We start from the raw sequence: 22,947 nt of genomic DNA on the forward strand, positions 1-22,947 counted from the left end.
GCATTACTGGGTGTGTCACCTTGACTTGAGCTGACAGCTCCTATTGGTTTAAGAGGGCATTCTCTGCGCTGTGGTAGGAGCATGCATTTTTAATGGACATGACATCATTTCATGCTTTTTTTTTTACCCCCTTTCCCAGATTCCTGCACTGGGCAGCAGTTGGTTAACATTCTTTTGTGTGTGTGTGTGTGTGTGTGTGTTTTACGCAGGCCCTCTCTCTTCCCGCCCAGCTTCTTTATTTTTCCCTGAAAACAGACTCCTGACCAAATTCTTTGTTTCCCAACAAAAGGCCGGGTGATGTCACTGGAGCGGGACATGCAGACAGAATCGAATCGGGGGTAGATGAGGTTCGGGGTGGGGCAAAGGGAGGGGGAAAATGCACCATGGTGACATCACAGCATATGAGCTACTCTCTGTGAATGGGAATTTAGGAAAACTGTTTCTCATGGATGAATGGTCAGACCAATAGGGATTCTATAATTCCCATATTGTCACTGGTTCTGACCAAATTCTGGAATTTATTTGTTATATCATGAAACAGCCTGGAAGGGCTGAGCTAAAGAAAGCAGACTGAAACAGAGCGTTATCAGCACTGTGCATATATAAGTGCTGGTGCTGGAATGTTGATTCAGTGTGATCTATTATAGAGGCATGTGAATCCTCTGGGATATGAATTTTAGCTGAGCTCAGCATGAGCCGACTGAGCCTCCTTTTGCTTTGCTGCCATCATGTGGGTTTATGTGGTAAATCCTAGTCCTAGCAAAGGGGCCACTGATGCAGATGTAAAGGGACATTTAATTTTTTATTAACTATGATTAAATAAATATACTACTTCAATTAAATATGCTGCTTAAAATTTGAGTACACTTGGTTCTTGTTTTTTTACACAACTGTGAATTGGAATTAATAATGTTTTTGAATAGGCAAAACATGCATATCTAAAAACATGCTCTAAAAAAGTAAATAAATATAGTAATAAAAAACTACAATAAATAAAAGCTCTTTTTGTTATTTTACACAGAATTACTTTGGTTATGCAGATTATCACTAATAAATAGAAAAAGAAAAAATATGTAACAAAATAGCTTTTAAAAAGAACGAAAAGTCCTGTTATATTTTGTGATTTTACACTAATGTGATATTTCTCTGATTTCAACCCTGCTCATTTTTTTTTATTTTTTATAAAGAATGAGGCAATATAAGGTAAATGTTTGGTGGACTGTATGAATAATTAACAGGACAGTAAAAATATAAAAGCCTAAAAACAATATTAATTCTAAGGCATAACTTTGAATAAAATATAACATTTTAAATATGAAGGAACATGTATTTTTTTAAAGGCGTAACTATGAAAAAATAAAAAATAGAAAAGCTTAATAAAATCTTAAATCTAAGGCATAACTTTAAAAAATATTATTTTCTCAAAGGCTTAACTATTCAACTATAAGATAAAACGATCAAAAATAAAACAAAATTTGAGTTTTGTGTTTTATATTTTTTTTATTCGTAATTTATATTATTGGAACACTTTTGACCCTTAATTTAGACTTTGCTTCTTTAATAAAACAATATATATTTTTTGTCAGAAGGAAGTGTCTGTATAAAAAAAATAAAAAAATTCTGGTAACTGTTTTTGGAAAACATTTTTTAACATTGCATGCTAACATATCCATTCTACAATACTGTGCCTGATCACACTGCCTGATCATACTGAGGCGTTGTCAATTTACTCAACTAAATATTATTATTACAAGTTTGGCAAAAAGTATATGATATATATATAGTCATAAAAACAAAAATCAGCACCATGGACAGCAGAGCGCAATCACAATGTCCAGGTAGTCTCCGGGGTCTGCTTTTAATAAATTGTATTATATAACATTCCAATCTACAAGTTAGGACTCCCTCTATCACATAGTGGGATGTTGTCCTGATCTCAGACTCATGACAATGATGTGGTGTGGTGTGAAATCCAATTTCAGCAATTGCTCAGTGCTCATTTGTCTGACCAAAAAAAAAGCTGGGGACTCATTCCAGAAATTTCTGGAGACAAAAGCAGGAAGACTAATAACTTTTATTATGACAAAATATAAAAAAAGTTGATTGAAACCAATATTTGAAGTAAAAGCCTACTACATAGGCTCTATCATTAGCTCAGGTCTTCAGCTAGGGAAACACCTTTTTTTTAGGATGGAGAGAAATGATAAAACATTAGAATCCAAAAAACTGGAGTAGGTGTGTTAGTAGAGGTATTTTAAAGACAGGTGGAAGCTGGTGATACATTTTGGTTGATTTTTTATTTATTTATTAAATTGCAGCTGCTGCTGTCCTGTCTCAAATCATGTATTTTGTATTGCTAATAGTTAGAAAAACTATTTTCTCAAACTCAAAAGCTTCCTGTAACCAGTTACTATATAATTCTATCATTTTTGAGCTGTCATGGCTTTATAATTTTACACTGCAAATAGAAATACAACAAGACGTTCTGCTCTTCCATCCACATTCCATCTTTGGCTTCATATTTCCACAATACCTGTTGTGTGTATATATGAGCCCTTTCATGTTTTCTGCTTTATGTCTGGGCTGTGTTATGTTTTCTTCAGTCCGACGTCAGCCTGGTCAGTGGTTTTTGGAAGAACTTTTCCAGCCTCAGCAGCAGCACAGGCAAAATACTGTCCAGTAAAGCTAAACCGCTCCAAGAACACCGCAGACCCCTGCAGGAATAAGATCAGAATCCAAGCTCGAGCACATTCAAACCACTGGGACTAAAGAGAAAAACTAAACTGAACTGAAGTGAACATTGCTGTGCTCCTGCATGTGATACTGAAGTTTCAGTCACCTGTCATCAAGAATTAGAAGCCCCCTCTTTTGCAGGTCTTGAAAATCTTCTGACGAGCCAAGAACTTGGTGGAAACTTGCCTCTGGACTGAACTCTGCCCAGTGCTGTCCCAATAAAAACAAGAACCAAAGATACGAATGCCAGGTTAGATGACAAGAACACTAGTTAATTTCACATCTTCAGTTCAATAATAAAACAAACAATATACACTATCTCTACTAAATAATGCATTCAACTACTTTAAGTCTTTTGGCACAATACCTTATAACAGATGTTGGCTAGAGGTGTATAAAACTCCCCAGCAATGAGCGGTGAAATAGTGGAAGGCCAGTGCTCTTTGGAATGATTGTACTTCATACATCCATGGGTGGTCATGATATAATAAAATCTTGTATCCGAATGCAATTAAATCCTTAAAGCAATGCTCTTAAAATTTAGTAGAATACCTTTTCTGGACAAGTAGAGATAGTTACTCCAATAAATAGAATAAACTCTTTTTATACCCTTGATTTCAGAAGAATTATAACTTTTATCCTTTTGTCCAAAAGCAACCAGACACCTTCTTTTTAAATGTTTTTTCTTTAAGTCGGCAGGATTAATATATTAATAGGCAGTAGCAGCTTCTACTCCATTGAAAAGGTAGATATTGGAACACTGCTGTGCTGTGAGGATCTGACTGCATTCAGTCACAGAACCATTAATGATTTCACAAACTGATTTTGGACAATTTGTTCTGGATCACAAACACCACTCCATCTCATCTCAAAGGGATCAGAACATGCTCAAGAACCCAACATTGGGGGTCTTTAAACCCCTATAAATGATGTTTGGTTTGACATTGTGCATGGTCAACTTGGGCTTATGTGCAGCAGCCATAGCGTATCCCAGCGTGATGCACCTAAATTAGCTTAACTTAGTAATAAGAAGTTGTGCCCAAATACGTTTGGTAAGTAACTAAAGATAACAAATTTTTGAAATGATATAATACCTGGTGAGAGATACCCTCATTCATACGAAGTCCCATGACCAAAACCTCTTCCAACCTGCGAAAAAGCAACAGGTTTATGTTTGAGTAAAATGAATATTGTTGTTTTATTCTGTAAACTAAGGACAACATTTCTCCTAAATTCTAAATAAAATATTGTCATTTAGAGCATTTATTTGCAGAAAATGAGAAATGGCTGAAATAACAAAAAAGGGGGCGGAGCTTTCAGACCTAAAATAATGCAAAGAAAACAAGTTCATATTCATAAAGTTTTAAGAGTTCAGAAATGAATATTTGGTGGAATAACCCTGTTGGTTTTTAATCAGAGTTTTCATGCATCTTGGCATCTTCTCCTCCACCAGTTTTACACACTGCTTTTGGATAACTTTATGCTTTAACACTCCTGGTACTACAATTCAAGCAGTTCAGTTTGGTTTGATGGCTTGTGATCATCCATCTTCCTCTTGATTATATTCCAGAGGTTTTCAATTTGGTAAAATCAAAGACACTCATCAGTTTTAATTGGCCTCTAATATTTTCCTAGAGCTGTATATGTGTGTTTAAGTTATGAATGACTGATCCTCACAGCTCAAGATGGCTAAGCTGTATCCGCCGGCGTGTTGCATGTCCGTGCTGCTGGACTTCTCGTATCCATACATCTGGCTCCAGTGTTTGTGTGCGTGCCTCCCTTAATACCCCTCCTAGCGCATGAGGAACAAAACGACCATGTGCTCCTGAAAGAAAACAGATCATATTAATACAAATATAAGATCATCCTCATTCAAACATTCAGACATGGTGTTGAAATTATAAATTTAAATAACTTACCAGGCCCAACACCTATGTACTGCAATGCTTTCCAGTAACCAGTATTGTGTGTACTAACAGCATTCTACAAAACACATATACAAAAACATACAATACATACCTGTCAAATTTTAGATTAAAAAATAAGGGATATTTTCCTCTGTCCGCTTAAAGTTGTCCCACCAGCCCAACGTAGGTTCAGTATCCCTTACATTTTAAGTCAGGTTTACAAAAAAAATCTAAAATAACGACAAGTGAACCACTTACACACAATTAGATTATCAGAATCTGAAATGTTGCGGACATTCCTACATATGTCATTCTTTTAATACAGCCAAATTAAAAACACTTTTCCAAATATTTTTTTAAAAGTTAAGATTTCATGTCTTTTTGGCATAAATGCACTCTTTTTTATAATATATTTTTATTTATTTAATGGATTTAAAATTGAACAAAGGGTGCACAAATTCTGCAAACTGAATCTTTTGATCACTCCACCCCTGATCAGTTTAGTTAATTTTTAACATTTCTAGTTCAAGCTGTTTTTTTTTTTTTAAAGGTTTAATCTGTGTGTTTTATTTCAGAGACGAGTATTTTTAAGCAGCTATCAGAAAAATCTCATCACAGTTTACATGATTAGCCTACCGTTCCCTTTCTTTTAGAAAAATCGCTGTATATCCAGATATGTTTTAACATCAGCTGCTCCGACTAGCTGCCTGTGGCTTCCCCACACTGACCCTCCTTTGCAAGCTGATTGGCTGTTTCTCCTGAAAGGCGGGACTTTCTCCTTGAACCGGCTGCACGATTGGTTAAGAGACACAGAGCAGTCAGCTCCCTGTCTCCTCAATAATATATATATTTTTTTATTTTGATATAATACGGGAAATTTACGGGAAAATACTAATACGGGAGGACAGCGGGAAAGAGGAGTAAAATACGGTAGTTTCCCGGCCAAAACGGGAGACTTGACAGGTATGACAATATCAGCAACCTAGATGGGACAAAATTCAAATTGTTTGTAGTCCTAAGTACACTTAATGTAATACTGTAAATGTATCCAGACACAGACTTGAAATTACATGAAATTAAATGATTCCAGATTAAAAATTATTAATAGGGATCTGTAACAGCCATTTTAATGGCCATCATAGAAATGTAAAATTCATGTATTATTATCCGACTGCTACTCTGTACTGGAAACTTACATTTTTGGCGAAATTAGACACTTCGTACTGAAGAAAGCCTTCCTTCTCGAGAATGCTTCTCGCAGATTGGTACATAACGGCTGTGACATCATCACCAGGCACATTCACTTCACCCAACTGAACTTGCTTAAAGAGGTGAGTCCCTCTCTCCAGGGTCAGCTGATACAGCGACACGTGGTCATCACACACAGACAGCACCTTCTCCAGCTCACACCGCCATGAATCCACACTTTGGTCTGGGAGTCCAAACATGAGGTCCACTGACACACGTCCAGGGCAAAGTGTCATGGCCTCTGACAGCGTATGGAGAGCTTCCTGAGAACTGTGATCCCTCCCCAGCACCCGCAGACTGGCATCATTCAGAGACTGGGGGTATACATATATAATATGTAATTTAAGTAACTAAACAGCAACAATTAATGTTCTGGCACTGAAATAAATTCTGAACTGGATCTGTAAAGAGGTGTCTGAGTTTAACCTGTATGTATAGATTACAACAGATGAGGTGTTGGTGTGCAAATCACCTGCATCCCAATGGAAAAGCGATTGACTCCAGCTGCCACAAAGTCCCTGAGTTTGCTTTTCCCAGCAGGTGTGGGATTCACCTCCAGAGTAACCTCAGCATCTGCAGACAGCTGCGCATGCTTGGATACAGTGTCCAGCACTGCAGCGATGGTAGAAGGATGGGCCAGACTGGGGGTTCCACCCCCAAAAAACACAGAGGTAATTCTGGAGGAAAACAGAAACTACTTAATAACACATACAGCACAGTGCAGTAAGCCTGCTGTAGTGATGATAACATGGCCAACATTACCCATTAAACCCTGGTGAGTGCAGCAGACACCTACCGAGAGACCTGACTGACGTGCAGCAGTGTCTGGGTTTCCTTCTGGAGACTCTCTGTCATTAGCGTGTGGTTCACTGAGCGAGGGATGTACTTGTTAAAGTTGCAGTAGGAGCACCTCTTTAGACAGTACGGCCACTTTAAAAAAAGAGGGTAGGGTGAGGAGGAGAGAGAGAAAAAGATAAAACGTAAATAATGAGACTGCTGTGAAGTATAACATAAAGAACAGATACCCATATAAATTAAGGATTCTTCAACATGGTCATGGTTAGGGAAATATGTTGTTCCAAAATGATAATTTATTATTGCAGTAAACTGCAATTTATGGTTAAATATCAGCATAACGACAATTTTAACAGAGCAAAGAAAAAGAGTAAATATTCAAAATTATCTAAAATTAAACCACTGCTTTTAAACAATACTGACATACACTACTGATTAATTGATGTTAACTGGCTTCTCATGAGAAGTAAACACAATTGCCAATATTTAGAATTAGCAAACATTATTGAGGTTATGTCTAATAAAGGTAATAGAGACATTCCTGTAAAACGCAGTGAGACAGGAACATCCGAATGAATTGTCCATGCTTTATATTGAAAGGGAACAAGTTAGGAACATGACTGACTTTAATCAGAGGGTAACTGATCAATGAAATGTAATTGCAAGTGATTTTTTGAATGTTTGAATAGCATTATTGTATCTCCACACTATTAAAAACAAAAATAAACACTATTTGATGAAGGCTGAATTATATGGTTAGAGTGAAGGCTTTACTTAGTTTTATAATATTTTTTTTCCTATGGTCAGGGTTACTTGTGAGGGTAAACAGACAAACAACTTTTTGGAAAAAAAGAGAGAAAAAGATAGGGACAGAGGGACAGAGAAAAAAACAGAGAGAGAGAGAGAAAGAGACAGAGATAGAGAGATACAGAAAGAGAGAGAGAGAGAAAGAGACAGACAGAAAGAGAGAACCAGAGACAGACAGAGAGAGATAGACAGAAAGAGAGAGAAAGAGACATACAGAGAGAGACAGATGGACAGAGATAGACAGAAAGAAATAGAAACAGACAGACAGAAAGAGATAGAAAGAGACAGACAGACAGAAAGAGAAACAGAGACAGACAGATAGAAAGAGAGAGAGAGAAAGAGACAACAAGACAGAGAGATAGACAGATAGAGAAAGATAGAGATAGAGAGAAAGAGAGAGAGAAAGAGGGAGATGAACTCACATGGATGTAGAGTGAAGCTTCCTGTGAGTAAGTTCTGCAGGAAACTACCCGAACATTTTTCAAAACACATCGCCGAAAAACAGCAGCAACACACACCGGTACCATATTTACCACCCCAGCCCTTCCGCATACTGACACCAACATATATACCCTATAAACCCCCCACACTGCTCTCACACACCCTATAAACCGCCTCACACTGCTCACACTCTGCTCACTCCGCCAGCGGGGAGCGCTTTCCACCCGGAGCCGTTTCACTGAGACACGCTGCTGCTGCTGCTTCAACAAAACACGCTGCAGCCGCATGAGGGCGCTGTCCAGCACATTCACACACTGACAGCCCCGCCCACTGTCCCATTCACTGCACTACACATTTATAGACAATTATGTATTTACAATTAATTATTCAGTATCAACTAATACGTTATAGTCGATACTGACTACTTCATGGTGGATACCAAGTAATTCATTGTATTTTCTAAAAAAAATCTTAATATTTACTAAAGTAGTATTAGTATTAGTTTTCTAAAGTATCCATAGTTGATACTGAACAATTCTTAGTGTGTACCAATTAATTCCTAGTGGGTACTGTTTTATTGAACAACTACACCCCAGTACATCAGCAGAACTCCCCCTACTGGTTGCTTAGTACTCTACAGCACAACACTGTTAAACATCCTGATAGTACAGGTACCAATTAATTCCTAGTGGATACAGAATCATTCATAGAGTGTACCAATTAATTCATTGTGGATACTGAAAAATTCACAGAGGGTAACAAATTAATTATAGTGGGTACCAAATAATTCCTAGTGGGTACTTAATAATTCATAGTGAGTACCAATTCATTCATATATAGTTGTTACAGAATAATTTATAGAGGGTAACAAATTATTCATAGTGGGTACCATATAATCCCTAGTGGATACCAAATAATTAATAGTGAGTACCAATTAATTCCTATATAGTCGATACAGAATAATTTATAGACTGTACCAATTCATTAATAGTGAATACAGAATAATTCATAGTGGGTACAAATTTATTCATTGTGGATACATAATAATTCCTAGTGGGTACCAAGTAATTCCTAGTGGGTACCGAATAATTCATAGTGGGTACCAATTAATTCCTACATAGTGGATACAGAATAATTTATAGAATGTACCGATTAATTAATAGTGAATACAGAATAATTCATATGGGAATAATGGGTATCAAATTTATAGTGGGTACCGAATCATTCATAGTGAGTACCAATTAATTTCTAATGGATGCAGAATAATTCATAGAGTGTACCGATTAATTAATAGTGAATACAGAATAATTCATAAAGGGTAACAAATAATTCATAGTGTGACCTAATTCATTCCTAGGAGATACAGAATCATTCCTAGTGGGTACCTATTCATTTATAGTAAATACTGAACTTTTCATAGTGGATACAGAATAATTCATAATTGGTACCAATTCATTCCCAGGAGATACAGAATAATTCATAGTGGGTACCAATGAATTCATAATGGATATCAAATAATTTATAGTGGGTACCAAGAAATTCATGGTGTTTTCTAAAATATTTATAATGTTTACTAAAATAGTAGTAGTTTTTTTCCTAAAGTATTCATAGTTGATACTGAATAAATAATTTATTTTAGACACAGAATAATTCACTGTTGACACTGTTGAATAATATGTGATTAAACATAGCATTAAATTGAAGAGTGTGTGTCTTTATTGCTGTTAGAGTCCGTTATAATGTCTTTTATTCAGGATCTGTTGTCAGTCAGACACTGTAGTTCTGCTGACTGGCTCAATTCATTTTCTCATCGGTTCATAAATTTTGTCATCAGCCTTCCAGCCCTATGGTGGGAACTATTGATTGATTTAATCCTAATTCAGGCGTCATCCTGTCTGCTGTAATCTATTCTGATACTGAGCCAAATACAGACAAATACCAGAGTCCCCTTCTGAACAAACTGTTAACCCTACAGGAGCCATCAGACGCACTGGTGAAAGAGTTAAAGATGTGTTAGAGGGGAGAAAACTTTATCTTAAATAATTTATCTTAATTTAATACATCTAAGTAATTTAGAATGGATTTATTGTTTAACATTACATAAAAAATAACAGTTTTAAATAAGCTCATTCCACTTAAGCTACTATGATGATTCTGTCTGCCCTGTTCATTGGACAGACTAAGAATATTAGCTGCAGGTTCATAAGAAAAAAAAAACATGATAAATTAATCAAATAGTGTTTTTATCATTGATCTGTTACCTATTATCCAGCACCAAGGCCGCAAAGGTCAGAATTACAGTGATTTAGATTTTGTTATGTCAACGTGTGTGGGTGGGGACCTGAACGGGGTGCGTGTATGAAGCACAAATCCAATGTGTCTTCGCCCCGAGGGCAGTTTCCGTTCACTATTAAAGCTCACACTCTGTCAGCAGAGAGAGAAAACTGAAGCAGGGTGTAAAATGAGACTGTATCTGTTACATCTCCATTAATGTTTCTTCATATTAAAAAAGATATATATCTATAAAGGAGTTTAAGTGATTAAATCTCTTTTATTACTTGTCAAATTCTGACTGGCTGCTCAGCTGAACCTCTCTGAGGGAGGAGGATACAGGATGAGAGGAACAGCTAAGAGGGAGGGTGAGTTAATATAGAAACAATATATCATTCTGTGTGTTTGTGTCCATTAATATAACTTACATATAACTGCAGGCAAAGGAAGCAGCATGATAAGTTACAATTGTTATATTTTAATAGAAGTTACAATGTATTGATGTAATGATGTAATCATTCTTCATTGTGTAATGATACTGTGTACTGTATACATGTTTAAAATTTAAGAGATCATGGAGAAATTTGATATATATATATATATATATATATATATATATATATATATATATATATATATATATATATATATATATATATATATATATATTTAGGTAATTTATTAACATATGTCATTTTTATGTGATGGAATTTTGCCATTTCTTTATAGATTTTTTTTCTTCATATCTGTACTTACCTAACATGGCAATCAATTGTAAGAACACTGGGTTTTTCATGTCTAAGATATAGTTATTAAGAGTTAAAATATATATATATATATATATTTAATGTGTTACATTTTATTAGTGGCAGTGGCATATTAATTATCATATAAATTCAATAACAAATACATTTAGAGCATTTATTTGCAGAAAATGAGAAAAAAGATGTAGAGCTGTCAGACCTCAAATAATGAATAAAATAAAACAAGTTCATATTCATAAAGTTCTAAAAGTTCAAAAATCAATATTTGGTGGAATAACCCTGGTGGTTTTTAATCACAGTTTTTTCATGCATCTTGGCATCATGTTCTCCTCCACCAGTCCTACTCGGTGCTTTTGGATAACTTTATGTCTCTACTCCTGGTGCATAAATTCAAGCAGTTCAGCTTGGTTTGATGGCTTGTGAGGTTTTCAATTTGGTAAAATCAAAGAGACTCATCATTTTTAAGTGGTTCCTTATTTTTTTTTCTAGAGCTGTATTTGTGATGGTTGCCTTCAGCAGCTTGCTGACACAGATGTGCAAATGCATACACACACCAAGCTTGTCTATGTCCATGTTTATGTGCATTTATCTTTATCTGATCCGGCCATATCTAATAAAGTGGTGCTGTGTTCTTCCCAGTATAGGGTGGAAGGTTGGGGACCCATAATGGCACTTACAGTACCACAAGGTTCACACAGGGAGCCTTTAATTAAAAAAGTTTGAGAGCCACAAGGCTCTAGACAATATTGAATAGAATAGAACTGTCTGAAGCAGATAAATATGGATCTATTAACAACATGCCTAATGCCAGGTTTGGGATAGGTGGCAGCATTGAGCTGTGGAGCACTGGAACTGGGTTCACTGGAATAACGGACCTCCGTCCAGTAATTTGGACTTTGGTTGTGTTGTGAAATTGTGGATTAGATGGTGGATTAGGTGATAGTCATTCAACGTCATGATTTCTCTAATACTCATGTTGATGAGTGCAATCAAATCCTCAAAGCAATGCTCCAGAATCTAGTAGAAAGCATCACCTGCACAGTAGAGACAGTTACTCCAATAAAAGCAGGATAAACTCTTTTTAATACACTTTATTTGAGAAGATACCTGAATGAACCGGTGTCCCAAAGCTAACTAATAAACCCGTGTCCTTGTTTCCTCCAGTGATTGCAGAAACAGAGCTCAGGATGGTGGTCATCGGTAGCAGTGGCCCATCACAGTTCTCCCTCACCAACTGCATTCTGGGACGAGAGGAGTTCTCTAAGGATGTGTGCAGCATCGCTGGCAGCAGAAAGAACATTGGAGAGCTAGCAGGGCGACAGGTGGCCGTGGTTAACGCTCCCAACCTCTACGACAAAGACCTGTCTAAGAGTAAGATGAGGGAGGAGCTGAGAAGAGCCAAGTGTCTGTTGTCTCCTGGTCCTCATGCCGTCCTCATCGCGTTTGACCTGGAGAGAATCTCTCCGAACGACATTCGCACTCCCAAGCTGGTGATGAAGCGCTTTGGGGAAGGTGTCCTCAACTACGCCATGATCCTCCTGGCCTACGATGGACCTCTGGGACTGGCGGCCCTGGAAGAAAGAATCATGAAGACAGACTGGCACCTGCGGGAGCTCATCGAGCAGTGCGGCTGCCGCTACCACATCTTCAGCAAGAACGAGAAGAACCGCAATAAAGACAGAGAGCTTCTACAGAAGATCGAGAGGATCGTGGGGACCATGGGTGGGCACTGTTACACCAACCCGGCCTACAGCAAGGCTGAGGAAAGTGTGAGGAAGGAGGAGAAGAAGCTGATTAAGAAAAGGGCCGCTGAGACGGAGAGGGCATGGCGGGAGCTGGAGCAGCAGTACCAGGGGGATGAGCTACGCTGGCAGATGGACGCCTACAACGCCAGCGTGGGGGCTGAGATCAGGGCCAAAGCCGAGCTCGACAACAGCTGGCTCAGAAATTCATTGGCCATTGGGTTTTCTCTGGGCTTCGTGGCTGGGGCCACTATGGGAATAGTAGTGGGGTCAGTTGAGGGACTGGCTGGTATGGCGGTGGGCGGAGCAGTTGGAGGTGCTCTGGGAGGGTCAGCAGGGGGCGCAGTTCAATCAGCTATTGAGCACCTGGATGAAAGGGTGGGACCTCACACCAGCAACTTTAACTCAATTTTCATTAACCGGTTCTTCCGAGCACCGCAGGTCTGAGTTCTGAGAGAGTACTGATATTTCTCTATATTTCTTCACATTGAAGTACAGTAGAGTCAATAGGCCATATTGTCATGCATACAATACTAGTCAAACATTTGGACACACCTTAAATTGAGTAGTTTTTCTACAAATTTAAAATACTCTGCATTGTAGATTATTACTAAAGTCATTCGAAGAAAATGAAGAAAAACATATGGAATTTGTTTGTCAACACAAAAACAAAAAAGTGCTAAATAATTTACAATTTGTTTTATATTTTATATTTTTCAAAAAGTAGCACCTCTTGCTTAGATTAGACAGTTTTGCACAGCTTGGCTGGATTTTCTCAGTCAGCTTTATGAGGTAGAGTCTCCTGGAATTCAGGCTTTCAGTTAACAGCTGTGCTGAACTCGTCAAGAGTTAATTACTTAATTTCTTGCCTCTTAATGTGTTTGAAAGCATCAGTTTGCATACAGTAAATAGCCCTGTTTGAGTAAAGTTCTAATCCATATTATGACAAGAAAAAATACTTGAAGACATGTAGGTCAGTCAATCAGGAAAATGTCAAGAACTTTTCATAAAAAATGTTATGATGAAACTGGCTCTCATCAGAACAGCCCCTGCAAGGGAAGACCAAGAGTTACCTCTGTTGCACATATTAAGTTCAGAGTTACAAGCCTCAGAAACTGCAAGTTAACAGATTCACAGAGTATTTTGGTTTGTTTAACACTTTTTACAAGTTACTAGATGATTCCTTATGTTATTCATTTACAAAAATTAAAACATTGAATGAGAAGATGTGTCCTAACTTTTCACTGGTACTATAGGTAGTTGGTCACGCTATAAACTGCTGCAAACATGCTTAATATTGTATTTTTATTTGTTATTTACAATAGTACAGTACTTAAACTACAGAAATGTAAATTGCACCAATAATGCACTATGGAATAGCTTTATATGTGTGAATGTAATGATGATATATGTATGCTATTATAACATTAGAGTAAAATAATATGTTTACTGAAGAAAACGTTTATTAAAAGGAGGGTCTAGTCCCCTGCTGGGTGCCTTTAGCCTGGATACAAGATGAGATTCGGTTGGACATGAAGAAACACAGGTTCTGAGGTTCATTTGCCCACGTTGCAGCTGGGCCTGTGGATCCTGCACATATGTATACAAGTTGCCAAATCTAGCATCCTAGCTGATCCCATAAACACATGACTGTCAATAACTCTGGTAATTGGGCACGCCAAGGAACCCTCAAGAAACCCTTGCTGTGTGGGGGAGCATTATCCTGCTGAAGAATGCCAGATCCTGCCATGACAGATCAATAAGTTCATGCTCATCCACCAGGAGCATGTAAGCAAATAAGCTAAATAAATAAATAAATATTATGGTATATATATAAATGCATTGTTATAGGTTGCAATTTTATTGTTTAGTTTTAAAGAACTTTCATGTTCCTTTCACAACAGTGCAAAACAAAATAAATGCATGACTAACAGAATTCTGGATTTTTGTATATGACATTTCCTAAGAAGCACTTATTTAATTAATTTTGATTAAAGAAAATATTCAAAAAAAAGCTGTGTAATGTTTTGCATTATATAAACAGTGTCTGCCCAGCACTAATTAGCATGCTGGCTAATTAAGTGCATTTTTTCTACTAGATCTTTTGTATTTTTTTTTTCTAATGGAAAAAAAATATATATTTATTTTTAATTAACACATAAATATATTATGTAACAGCCAATTAATTACTTAATGTAAAAAGTAAAATAAAAAAAAGAAAAAGGATTTTTTCCCCCTACAATGAATTCTATAATATATATACAGTATTTTATATACAATAAACATATAAATAATGTACAGCTCTGGAAAAAATTAAGAGACTTTTCTGAATCAGTATCTCTGATTTTGCTATTTATAGGTATATGTTTGAGTAACATGAACATTGTTGTTTTATTCTATAAACTACAGACAACATTTCCAAATAAATTCCAAATAAAAAATATTGTCATTTAGAGCATTTATTTGCAGAAAATATGAAATGGCTGAAATAACAGCAGAAGCAGAGCTTTCAGACCTCAAATAATGAAAAAAAAAGTTGTAAGAGTTCAAAAATCCATATTTGGTGGAATAACCCTGGTTTTTATTCACAGTTTTCATGCATCTTGGCCTGTTCTCCTCCACCAGTCTTACACACTGCTTTTGCTAAAATCAAAGAAACTCATACATTTTAAGAGGTCTCATTTTTTCCAGAGCTGTATATGCATTTATAAGGCTTATCTGTAGAAGATCTATATTAAAAATGTATAATTTCTGGCTTAAATTTCGTCCCTCTATATTTAGTGATATAATATTTAACTACTATATAATGTATCTAAACAGTTCCGCCCAGCGCTAGCCTTCTGTGGTGGGATGATCACGGCCAGAGCTGGTTTATGGAGAGGCTGCCCACTTCCTATTCTCCAGTTATATCATAAAATTACTGCAACCGATAGAGGGAGCCCGCGAGTAAGTCCACAATGAATGGGGCTGAATGGAGCTAAACGGCTAAAAACTCAAATAAAAAATTAAAGATCACTATTTTTCCTTTATGTTTATTTAATTTAAGAAAGTAGATTCGAGTATTTAGTTAAAAAAGCAAAGAATACATACCGGTACATTTCCATTTTTCTACAGAAAACGATTTTAGTAAGTAAAGGCGCTAGCATTACTGCTACTGTGAGCTGACTGGTAGGCGTGCTGATGCTGGAGATCCGAAAAACAGCCAGAGCACTGAGTTTAAAAAGGTTTATAACTGGGTTTTAAACGTTTTAAAATTATATAATTATGCAATCGAGTATTTTAAATTGTTTTGTGTTGAGACAATATGCTTTTTTAAAATATAAATATTATTAAACATTTATAAACTTTGATTTTGCTCAATTGCTCCATTCAAACCCATACATTTTTGACTCCCTCTGGAGCGCCCTCTGGTGGTTTGATAACGCCTGTAGAGATTCTTAGTAAGCGGGTGTTCTCCTCTGTATTTGAGATTCTCTGCTTCGCGAAGAATTCTGCTTTCGCTTTCGTGTTTATAAGATTTCGCAGAGCAGTGAGCCACAAACTGGGCCTTTATTTCAGCTGTAGTGTTGCTTATTCAGAGTTTCGCGTTAGTCGCGTTAGTAGTTCTAGATACTGCGGAATTAAGCTGGTGGTGAGAAGCCGGTGTGTGATCTGACTGAGGGGATCATTAGAGAGACAGCAGGTATGTTTTTATTAGAGCTGCAGATCGAGCTCTCTGTTTATTATCAGTAAAACATAACGAGCAATCATGATCATATTCATATTTGATAAATACATTAGGATTAAAGGAACATAAAACCGTTTTTGGATTTACTTTATAAGTGACGGCAGTGAAAGATAAGGGGCAGCGTTGTTTTTTTACAGGTTATTGAAGTAGTTATTTAACTGGAGAGTCTCCGCTGTTGTATCAGAAAATAACGGAAACCGGTAGGGGGAGCCCGCGAGTAAATCCAAAATAAATGGGGGTGAATGGAGCCACTAAACTTCTAAAGACTTAGACCAGGGGTGTCCAAACTTTTTTTGTTGGGGGCCAGAAGGAGAAATATATTTGAAGTCACGGGCCACAGACTCTGTAATAAAACAAATAATAAAATATACCACTTTAAATAATACTTTTTTCCTGATTATTTCATTTACACACCATTTTACTTGACTAACTATCTTTATCTTTGACAGTGTTGTGTAAACTAAGATTTTTCAAATTGATGTTTAATTTCATGATGTCTCTTAATATAAAACTCCTTAATTACGGCAACTTTTAGACTCTTTGGCCCGTTTTTCTGCGCTAGAAATGCGCACTCTCTCCGCTTTTAGACTCTTTGGCCCGTTTTTCTGCGCTAGAAATGTGCACCCTCTCTGCTTTTAGACTCTTTGGCCCGTTTTTCGGCGCTAGAAATGCGCACTCTCTCTGCTTTTAGACTCTTTGGCCCGTTTTTTTTGCGCTAGAAATGTGCACCCTCTCCGCTTTTAGACTCTTTGGCCCGTTTGTCTGCGCTAGAAATGTGCACCCTCTCCGCTTTTAGACTCTTTGCCCTGTTTTTCTGCGCTAGAAATGCGCATTCTCTCCGCTTTTAGACTCTTTTACCCCGTTTTTTTTTCTGCGCTAGAAATGCGCACTCTCTCCGCTTTTAGACTCTTTGGCCTGTTTTTCTGCGCTAGAAATGCGCACTCTCTCCGCTGTTAGACTCTTTGGCCCGTTTCTGACACCTAGCGTTCAAACTTTGAATCTCACATTATAAAAACCTGCTTAACAGCGGGCCAACTTTCATTCTATTTCTAAAATACCTCGCGGGCCGCTCCAAAAAAGGAAACGGGCCGCAAATGGCCCGCGGGCCGTAGTTTGGACACCCCTGACTTAGACCCCATATAATGTTTAACGTCTTTAAATAAGCAGTTAGTATCATTTTTACTTCATATTAAGTCCTAATTTCCTAATTAATAGGGACAGCTGGGTAAACATTAAATTAATTTGATGAAATGTTTAAAATGTCCTGTACACATTTTGTATACATCAGTGTCCTTTGGGGTCACTTTGACCCCAGCCTGTTTTATCTGTATCTTTTTTTTATGATATAAAAAATATCAGCATTTTACACACATTTGTGTTAAATGATGTGAAAGTCACTATGACATACAATTTTATAATCTTCAAAAAATTTTATGGCCCTAAAATAACATAACTATAACTGTATTAGTGCAAAAACCACTGATAGTTCATGTGACAGGGGGTGGGAAAGACATCATTTTCACAAGAACATTGATATTTCTCATACTTTGGAGGAATATATTGTTCCTACAAACATATTGATAGTTCACAAAACATAGTAGTAATGCAGATATAAAAAATGTTTACAGCAGCTTCTAAACCAGTTCTGTTGGTGCTCTGTGTGCTCTCACTTTCTGTTTTCTCTCTCAACTGAAGAATGATGTCTAAGGACTTTGATACTAGAATTGATACTAGGAATATACAGCTCTGAAAAAAATAAGAGAACACCTAAAACTGATGATTTTTATTTTATTTCACCTATTTGAAAACCTCTGGAAATATAATCAAGAGGAAGACGGATGATCACAAGCCATTAAACCAAACTGAACTGCTTGAATTTTTGCACCAGGAGTAAAGCAGCATAAAGTTATCCAAAAGCAGTGTGTGAGACTGGTGGAGGAGAACATGATGCCTGAAGATGCATAAAAACTGTAATTAAAAACAGGATTATTCCACCAAATATTGATTTCTAAACTCTTAAAACGTTATGAATATGAACTTTTTCTTTTCTTTATTTTCTTTATTTTTATTTGGAATTTGGGAGAAATGTTGTCTGTAGTTTATAGAATAAAACAACAATGTTTATTTTACTCAAATGTATACCTATAAATAGCAAAATCAGAGAAACTGATTCAGAAACTGAAGTAGTCTCTTATTTTTTCCCAAAGCTGTACATATTCACACACAGAGTCACCAAACATTCAGCATTTTCATATTTCAGTAATTATATCCAGTATCAGTCTAATTATATTATATTATAATTATATTATATTGTTCAAATTCATGTATCATTAAATATCAGCTGAAAACAATAAAATATGAACATCTGTTAAACAGTCTACAAAATAACTAAATGTCCAACATAATTTTTTTTACAGCTGGAGGAAAATGATAATTAATTAAGAAGGCTTTTTAACAAAGATGGCGTCTAACGAAGGTAAGTAACACTTTCACAGAGCACCATGAATGAAATATTCTGTATTGCGGGGATGCTCATTCCTGTTCCAGAGATTCCTGGTCCTAGAGGGTGTTAAGGGCTTCAGGGACATGAGAACATTCTAAACTGCAGTGTGTGAAATCTAAAATCTCCAGGGTGGTAGATCTGCAGGATCAGGAATGAGCACCCCTGCTGTATTGCTTTAATTAACTTAAATTTTACTTTTTTAGGCCACCCAACAACAAAGAGGCGCAGGAAAAGCATTGAGTTGCCTCCTACAGGTGAGTTGACAGTCTGTTTGAGTTATGAGTTCAGCAAATGGCTTTGCCAGGTGTTGTGACAAATTGTGAAAAGTATTTGCCCCCTAAAGATTTTTGTACTTTTGTTTTTGCTTTTCTTTTTCATCAGATTAGCAATTACATTTTTGTATTATTTACTATAACCTGAATAAATGGGAAAAGAAAAATGTTTTAAATTAGATCATTTAATATTAACAATAGAATATTGGTCCAGACATCTTTGCAGTATTGTTTTAATTCGCACACTATCTAGACACAGCACCTTTTTCTCAGAAGTCCGCAGAATATTTTACCAAAGTCCTTGGGATCATGAAGAAGATGTGAGATGGGCCTTTGTGCTTTTTGGTCAGCAGGGTTTTTTGCCTTAGAACTCTCCCATGGAGACCATTTTTACCCAGGCTCTTTCTTATTATTGAATCATTAACACTGACTTTAAGACTTGCAATTCTTTAGATGTTGTTTTGGGTTCTTTTGTGACCTCCTGGATGAGTTGTCCATGCCTTTTTGGAATAATTTCAGTCAGCCGGCTGACATCTAGGAAGGTACACCAGTGTTCCATGTTTTCTCCATTTGTGACTAATAGTTGTCGCTGTTTACTAGAGTCCCAAAGCTTTATGAATGACTTTGGAACCTTTTCCAGACTGATAGAGGATCAATTACTTTAGATCGGGGCATAATGTGTTGCTTTTTGAGATCTTTTAGCTGCTTCATGTTGTCAAACAGGTGCTATGCAACTTATTTATTGATTCCACAGGTCTGGCAGTAATCAGGCCTTTTTTGTGGCAAATGAAATTTAAAGTTAATTCATGGAGTCCAAAGTCACTGCAGTCCAAAGTGTTTTCCCGGAAAATGGAGATGCAGATTTCATTTTCCAGCAGGACTTGGCACACTGCCCACACTGCCAAAAGTACCAAGTGGTCTTAAATAATATTCAAAATGTTCTGAGACACTGATTTTTGGGTTTTCATTGGATGTAAGCCATAATCATCAACAATAAAATAAATCACTCTGTGTTTAATAAATCTATATAATATATGAGTTTCATAATTTTAACTGATTTACTGGAGTAAAATAACTTTTCAATGATACTCTGTTTTTTTGAGATGCACTAGTATATGTGACAGTCCATTTCTAGAATTGAGGATATATTTAACATTGCTCAATCCACAGTCTCATATGTGTACTGGAAATACATCATGGAGGGCAACTACAATAACATTTCTCTCTACCTTTTTTTTCCAGTGAGTTTTGAAGACACGTCATTGAGAATCGTTGTAACGGGACACTCTGGTCTTCATCAGTACTCTCTCACAGAGTCAATCCTGCAGAAAGCCATCTTTACTGGCGCTGATCCAGACACTACGCTAACTACGAAAACGCCAGGAAAAGCCCTGGAGAGAGACGTGGTTCTCGTCAACACCCCAAATCTGAACAATCACAGCTTATCGCATGATGCTCTTAAAAAAGAGTTTAGGAAATCTGTGTGTTTCTCCAGCCCAGGCCCACATGCCTTCCTCTTTATTTTACATCCCTCAGACATCCCGTCTAATGCCTGTGAAATTTTCCAACCTGTGGTCCAGCACTTTGGAGAAAGTGTTTTGAACCACACGGTGGTTGTTTTACACCACAATGGGGAGGTGCCGGATAACAAGATTAAGACTGAGGGCCTCAAGGAGCTTCTGAAGAAGTGTAATCAGAACTACTTCATCTTTAATAGTGGGAAGAACAGGGAAGGGGGTATCGTGACAAGACAGCTGTTCGACAAGATTGATGAGATGTTTTCACAGCATGGGCTTTATTCCAATCAGGAATTTAAAGAAGCTGAAAAAAGAATCCAGAAGGAGGAAAAATATATAGAAAAAGAGAGAGGGAAAGAGATTAGGAGAATGCTGGAGGAACTGAAGAAGAATCATTCTGGAGAAGATCTGGAGAGAGAAGTGAAGCTTTATCAGGAAAAGATTCACTCTGAGAACCGGGAGAAGGCGGAGAAACGTATTGCAGAGAGGCTCGGCTTCACTCTTCGCCTCGTCGATTATATCTCAGCAATAGGAAAGGGAGCGTTAGTAGGTGCAGCGTTAGGTTTAGCCATGGGGATGGAGGGTGCTGTAATAGGAGCCAGTGTTGGTGCAGCTCTTGGTGCTATACTGGGAGGAGCTGTGGGAAGAGGGTGGAACTATTTTACTGGTGTTTTTGGAGATGCCCATAGAGATTATACTTAAAGATCACCTTTAAATGAGCATTTCTGAAGCGTACTGGGCATCTCTTTTGGTCCATTTAAAACCAGCAATTAAGTAAAGACAAGATAGGGAATGAAAGTGGGCATCAACCAAGTAATCATGCATTTCACCAGGACACACTATGAACAGATTTTACGTGTCCCTGTCGTGCAAAACTACTCCAAACATGTAAATCTGGCAGTTTTCCTTTTTCTTGGAACACCAATTACCCTACCCAGTCATTAGGACCCTCTCTACTGCTAGTAATCCCCCCAACACTAGGAGAGAGGTACACTAGCATGTGTCCTCTGATACATGCAAGGCCAGCCAGCATCTCTTTTCAAACTGCCACTGTCAGTAATGGAGGAAAGCGCAGCACCACAGCTCTGATACACCAGCTAACAGACGCCTGTGCTGACCGACATCACATTGATTGGATTGAGAGCAAGGCCAATTTTCTGTCTCAGACTCTGGCTGCTGATGGCAACAGCATGACAAGAAATTTGAACCAGAGATGATCCTGAGTGGACCTTTATTCCCTGGTCCACTCAGAGCCTCCTTAAAGCCCCATTAGGTAGGATTTCCTTGATTTTTTATCTTTTTAAAGAAGTAAAAACTCACTGCAGCGCTGCATTGAGGTGTAATAGGAGGAATAGCGGTGCTCTCGTGTCTGTGCCGGAGCTCCTGAATGAACAAATAAAAATTCTGTATATATATTTTTTACGTTGTAATTATTGAATTAAATATTTAGTTTTAATTAGGTCTCTAGCTTAATTTTAAGTAAATCTATAGTTGATACCTTATGTTGTTACATTGTCTTAATAGCCTGTATGTTAAGAAGTATTTAAAATTAAGGAATTTAATTGCAGTTTTGGATTGATCTTTTTTTTTTATTGTAACACCAAGGGTTTTCAACACATTAGCAATAGAGTTGCACTAATTATCATTACACTCCTTTTTTTGTCCACAGTGATGTGTGTGTCCAGAGTTTCTTTACCTCCAGTTCCTTATTAAGTAAACTGGCATCGGGTCAGTTTTCCCTATTTTGTTTGTTGTTATTTTGTTTTACGTTAGTCTGTGATACCGAACTGTGAATACTAACACTAAACACAGTTCTGGTATTGTGGTATTTTTATCATGCTGTTAATTTGCTGATATGTAGATTTGAGAAAAATATACAATGAGAATATGTATTTTAATGAGAGAGCAGAATACACAAAAGTGGTGCTGTACATAAAAATAAATTAAATAAATATTATATAATAAACCTTTGTGTTTTTCATGTGTTTGTATTGTAATAAATAAGCAATCAAACATTTGCTTCTGTAACTTTCATTACTGTGAAAAAGACTTTCTTAAATATCTCAAAAATGTCAACTTTTTAGGAGATGGAGCAAGTTCTGCTTTGCTTTCAATGGAAGCCAGTGTGAAAAGATTTTATCATGAAAGATTATTTATCATGAAAGCTGGATAATGTGTAAAATGTCACAAACAGAAAAAAATAAAATATTTACTGATCAG

At 36.9% G+C, this 22,947-nt stretch overlaps 3 protein-coding genes across 3 annotated transcripts; 2 read left to right on the forward strand and 1 right to left on the reverse strand.

Moving 5' to 3' along the window:
* Positions 1–2,325: 2,325 nt before the first annotated feature.
* On the reverse strand, positions 2,326–8,167 carry rsad1 (radical S-adenosyl methionine domain containing 1). The gene is made up of 9 exons (XM_007229030.4): positions 7,913–8,167; positions 6,685–6,818; positions 6,361–6,565; positions 5,837–6,202; positions 4,653–4,716; positions 4,411–4,558; positions 3,828–3,882; positions 2,840–2,943; positions 2,326–2,714 (listed from the first exon to the last, which is right to left on the reverse strand). The coding sequence occupies exons 1-9, from the start codon at positions 8,054–8,056 to the stop codon at positions 2,600–2,602; spliced, it is 1,335 nt and encodes a 444-aa protein (XP_007229092.3). The 5' UTR covers positions 8,057–8,167; the 3' UTR covers positions 2,326–2,599.
* A 2,207-nt stretch (positions 8,168–10,374) lies between these two features.
* Positions 10,375–13,957, forward strand: LOC107197246 (GTPase IMAP family member 9). The gene is made up of 2 exons (XM_015603544.3): positions 10,375–10,570; positions 12,131–13,957. Exons 1-2 carry the CDS (start codon positions 10,546–10,548, stop codon positions 13,153–13,155), a joined length of 1,050 nt encoding a protein of 349 aa, XP_015459030.3. The 5' UTR covers positions 10,375–10,545; the 3' UTR covers positions 13,156–13,957.
* A 2,240-nt stretch (positions 13,958–16,197) lies between these two features.
* On the forward strand, positions 16,198–22,915 carry si:dkey-120c6.5 (GTPase IMAP family member 4). Its single transcript, XM_015603465.3, has 4 exons — positions 16,198–16,390; positions 18,853–18,911; positions 19,142–19,192; positions 20,453–22,915. Exons 2-4 carry the CDS (start codon positions 18,896–18,898, stop codon positions 21,427–21,429), a joined length of 1,044 nt encoding a protein of 347 aa, XP_015458951.3. The 5' UTR covers positions 16,198–16,390; positions 18,853–18,895; the 3' UTR covers positions 21,430–22,915.
* The last annotated feature ends 32 nt before the right edge of the window (positions 22,916–22,947 follow it).

This window comes from Astyanax mexicanus, chromosome 3 (assembly GCF_023375975.1).
Source record: "Astyanax mexicanus isolate ESR-SI-001 chromosome 3, AstMex3_surface, whole genome shotgun sequence".
Classification (NCBI taxonomy): Eukaryota; Metazoa; Chordata; class Actinopteri; order Characiformes; family Acestrorhamphidae; genus Astyanax; species Astyanax mexicanus.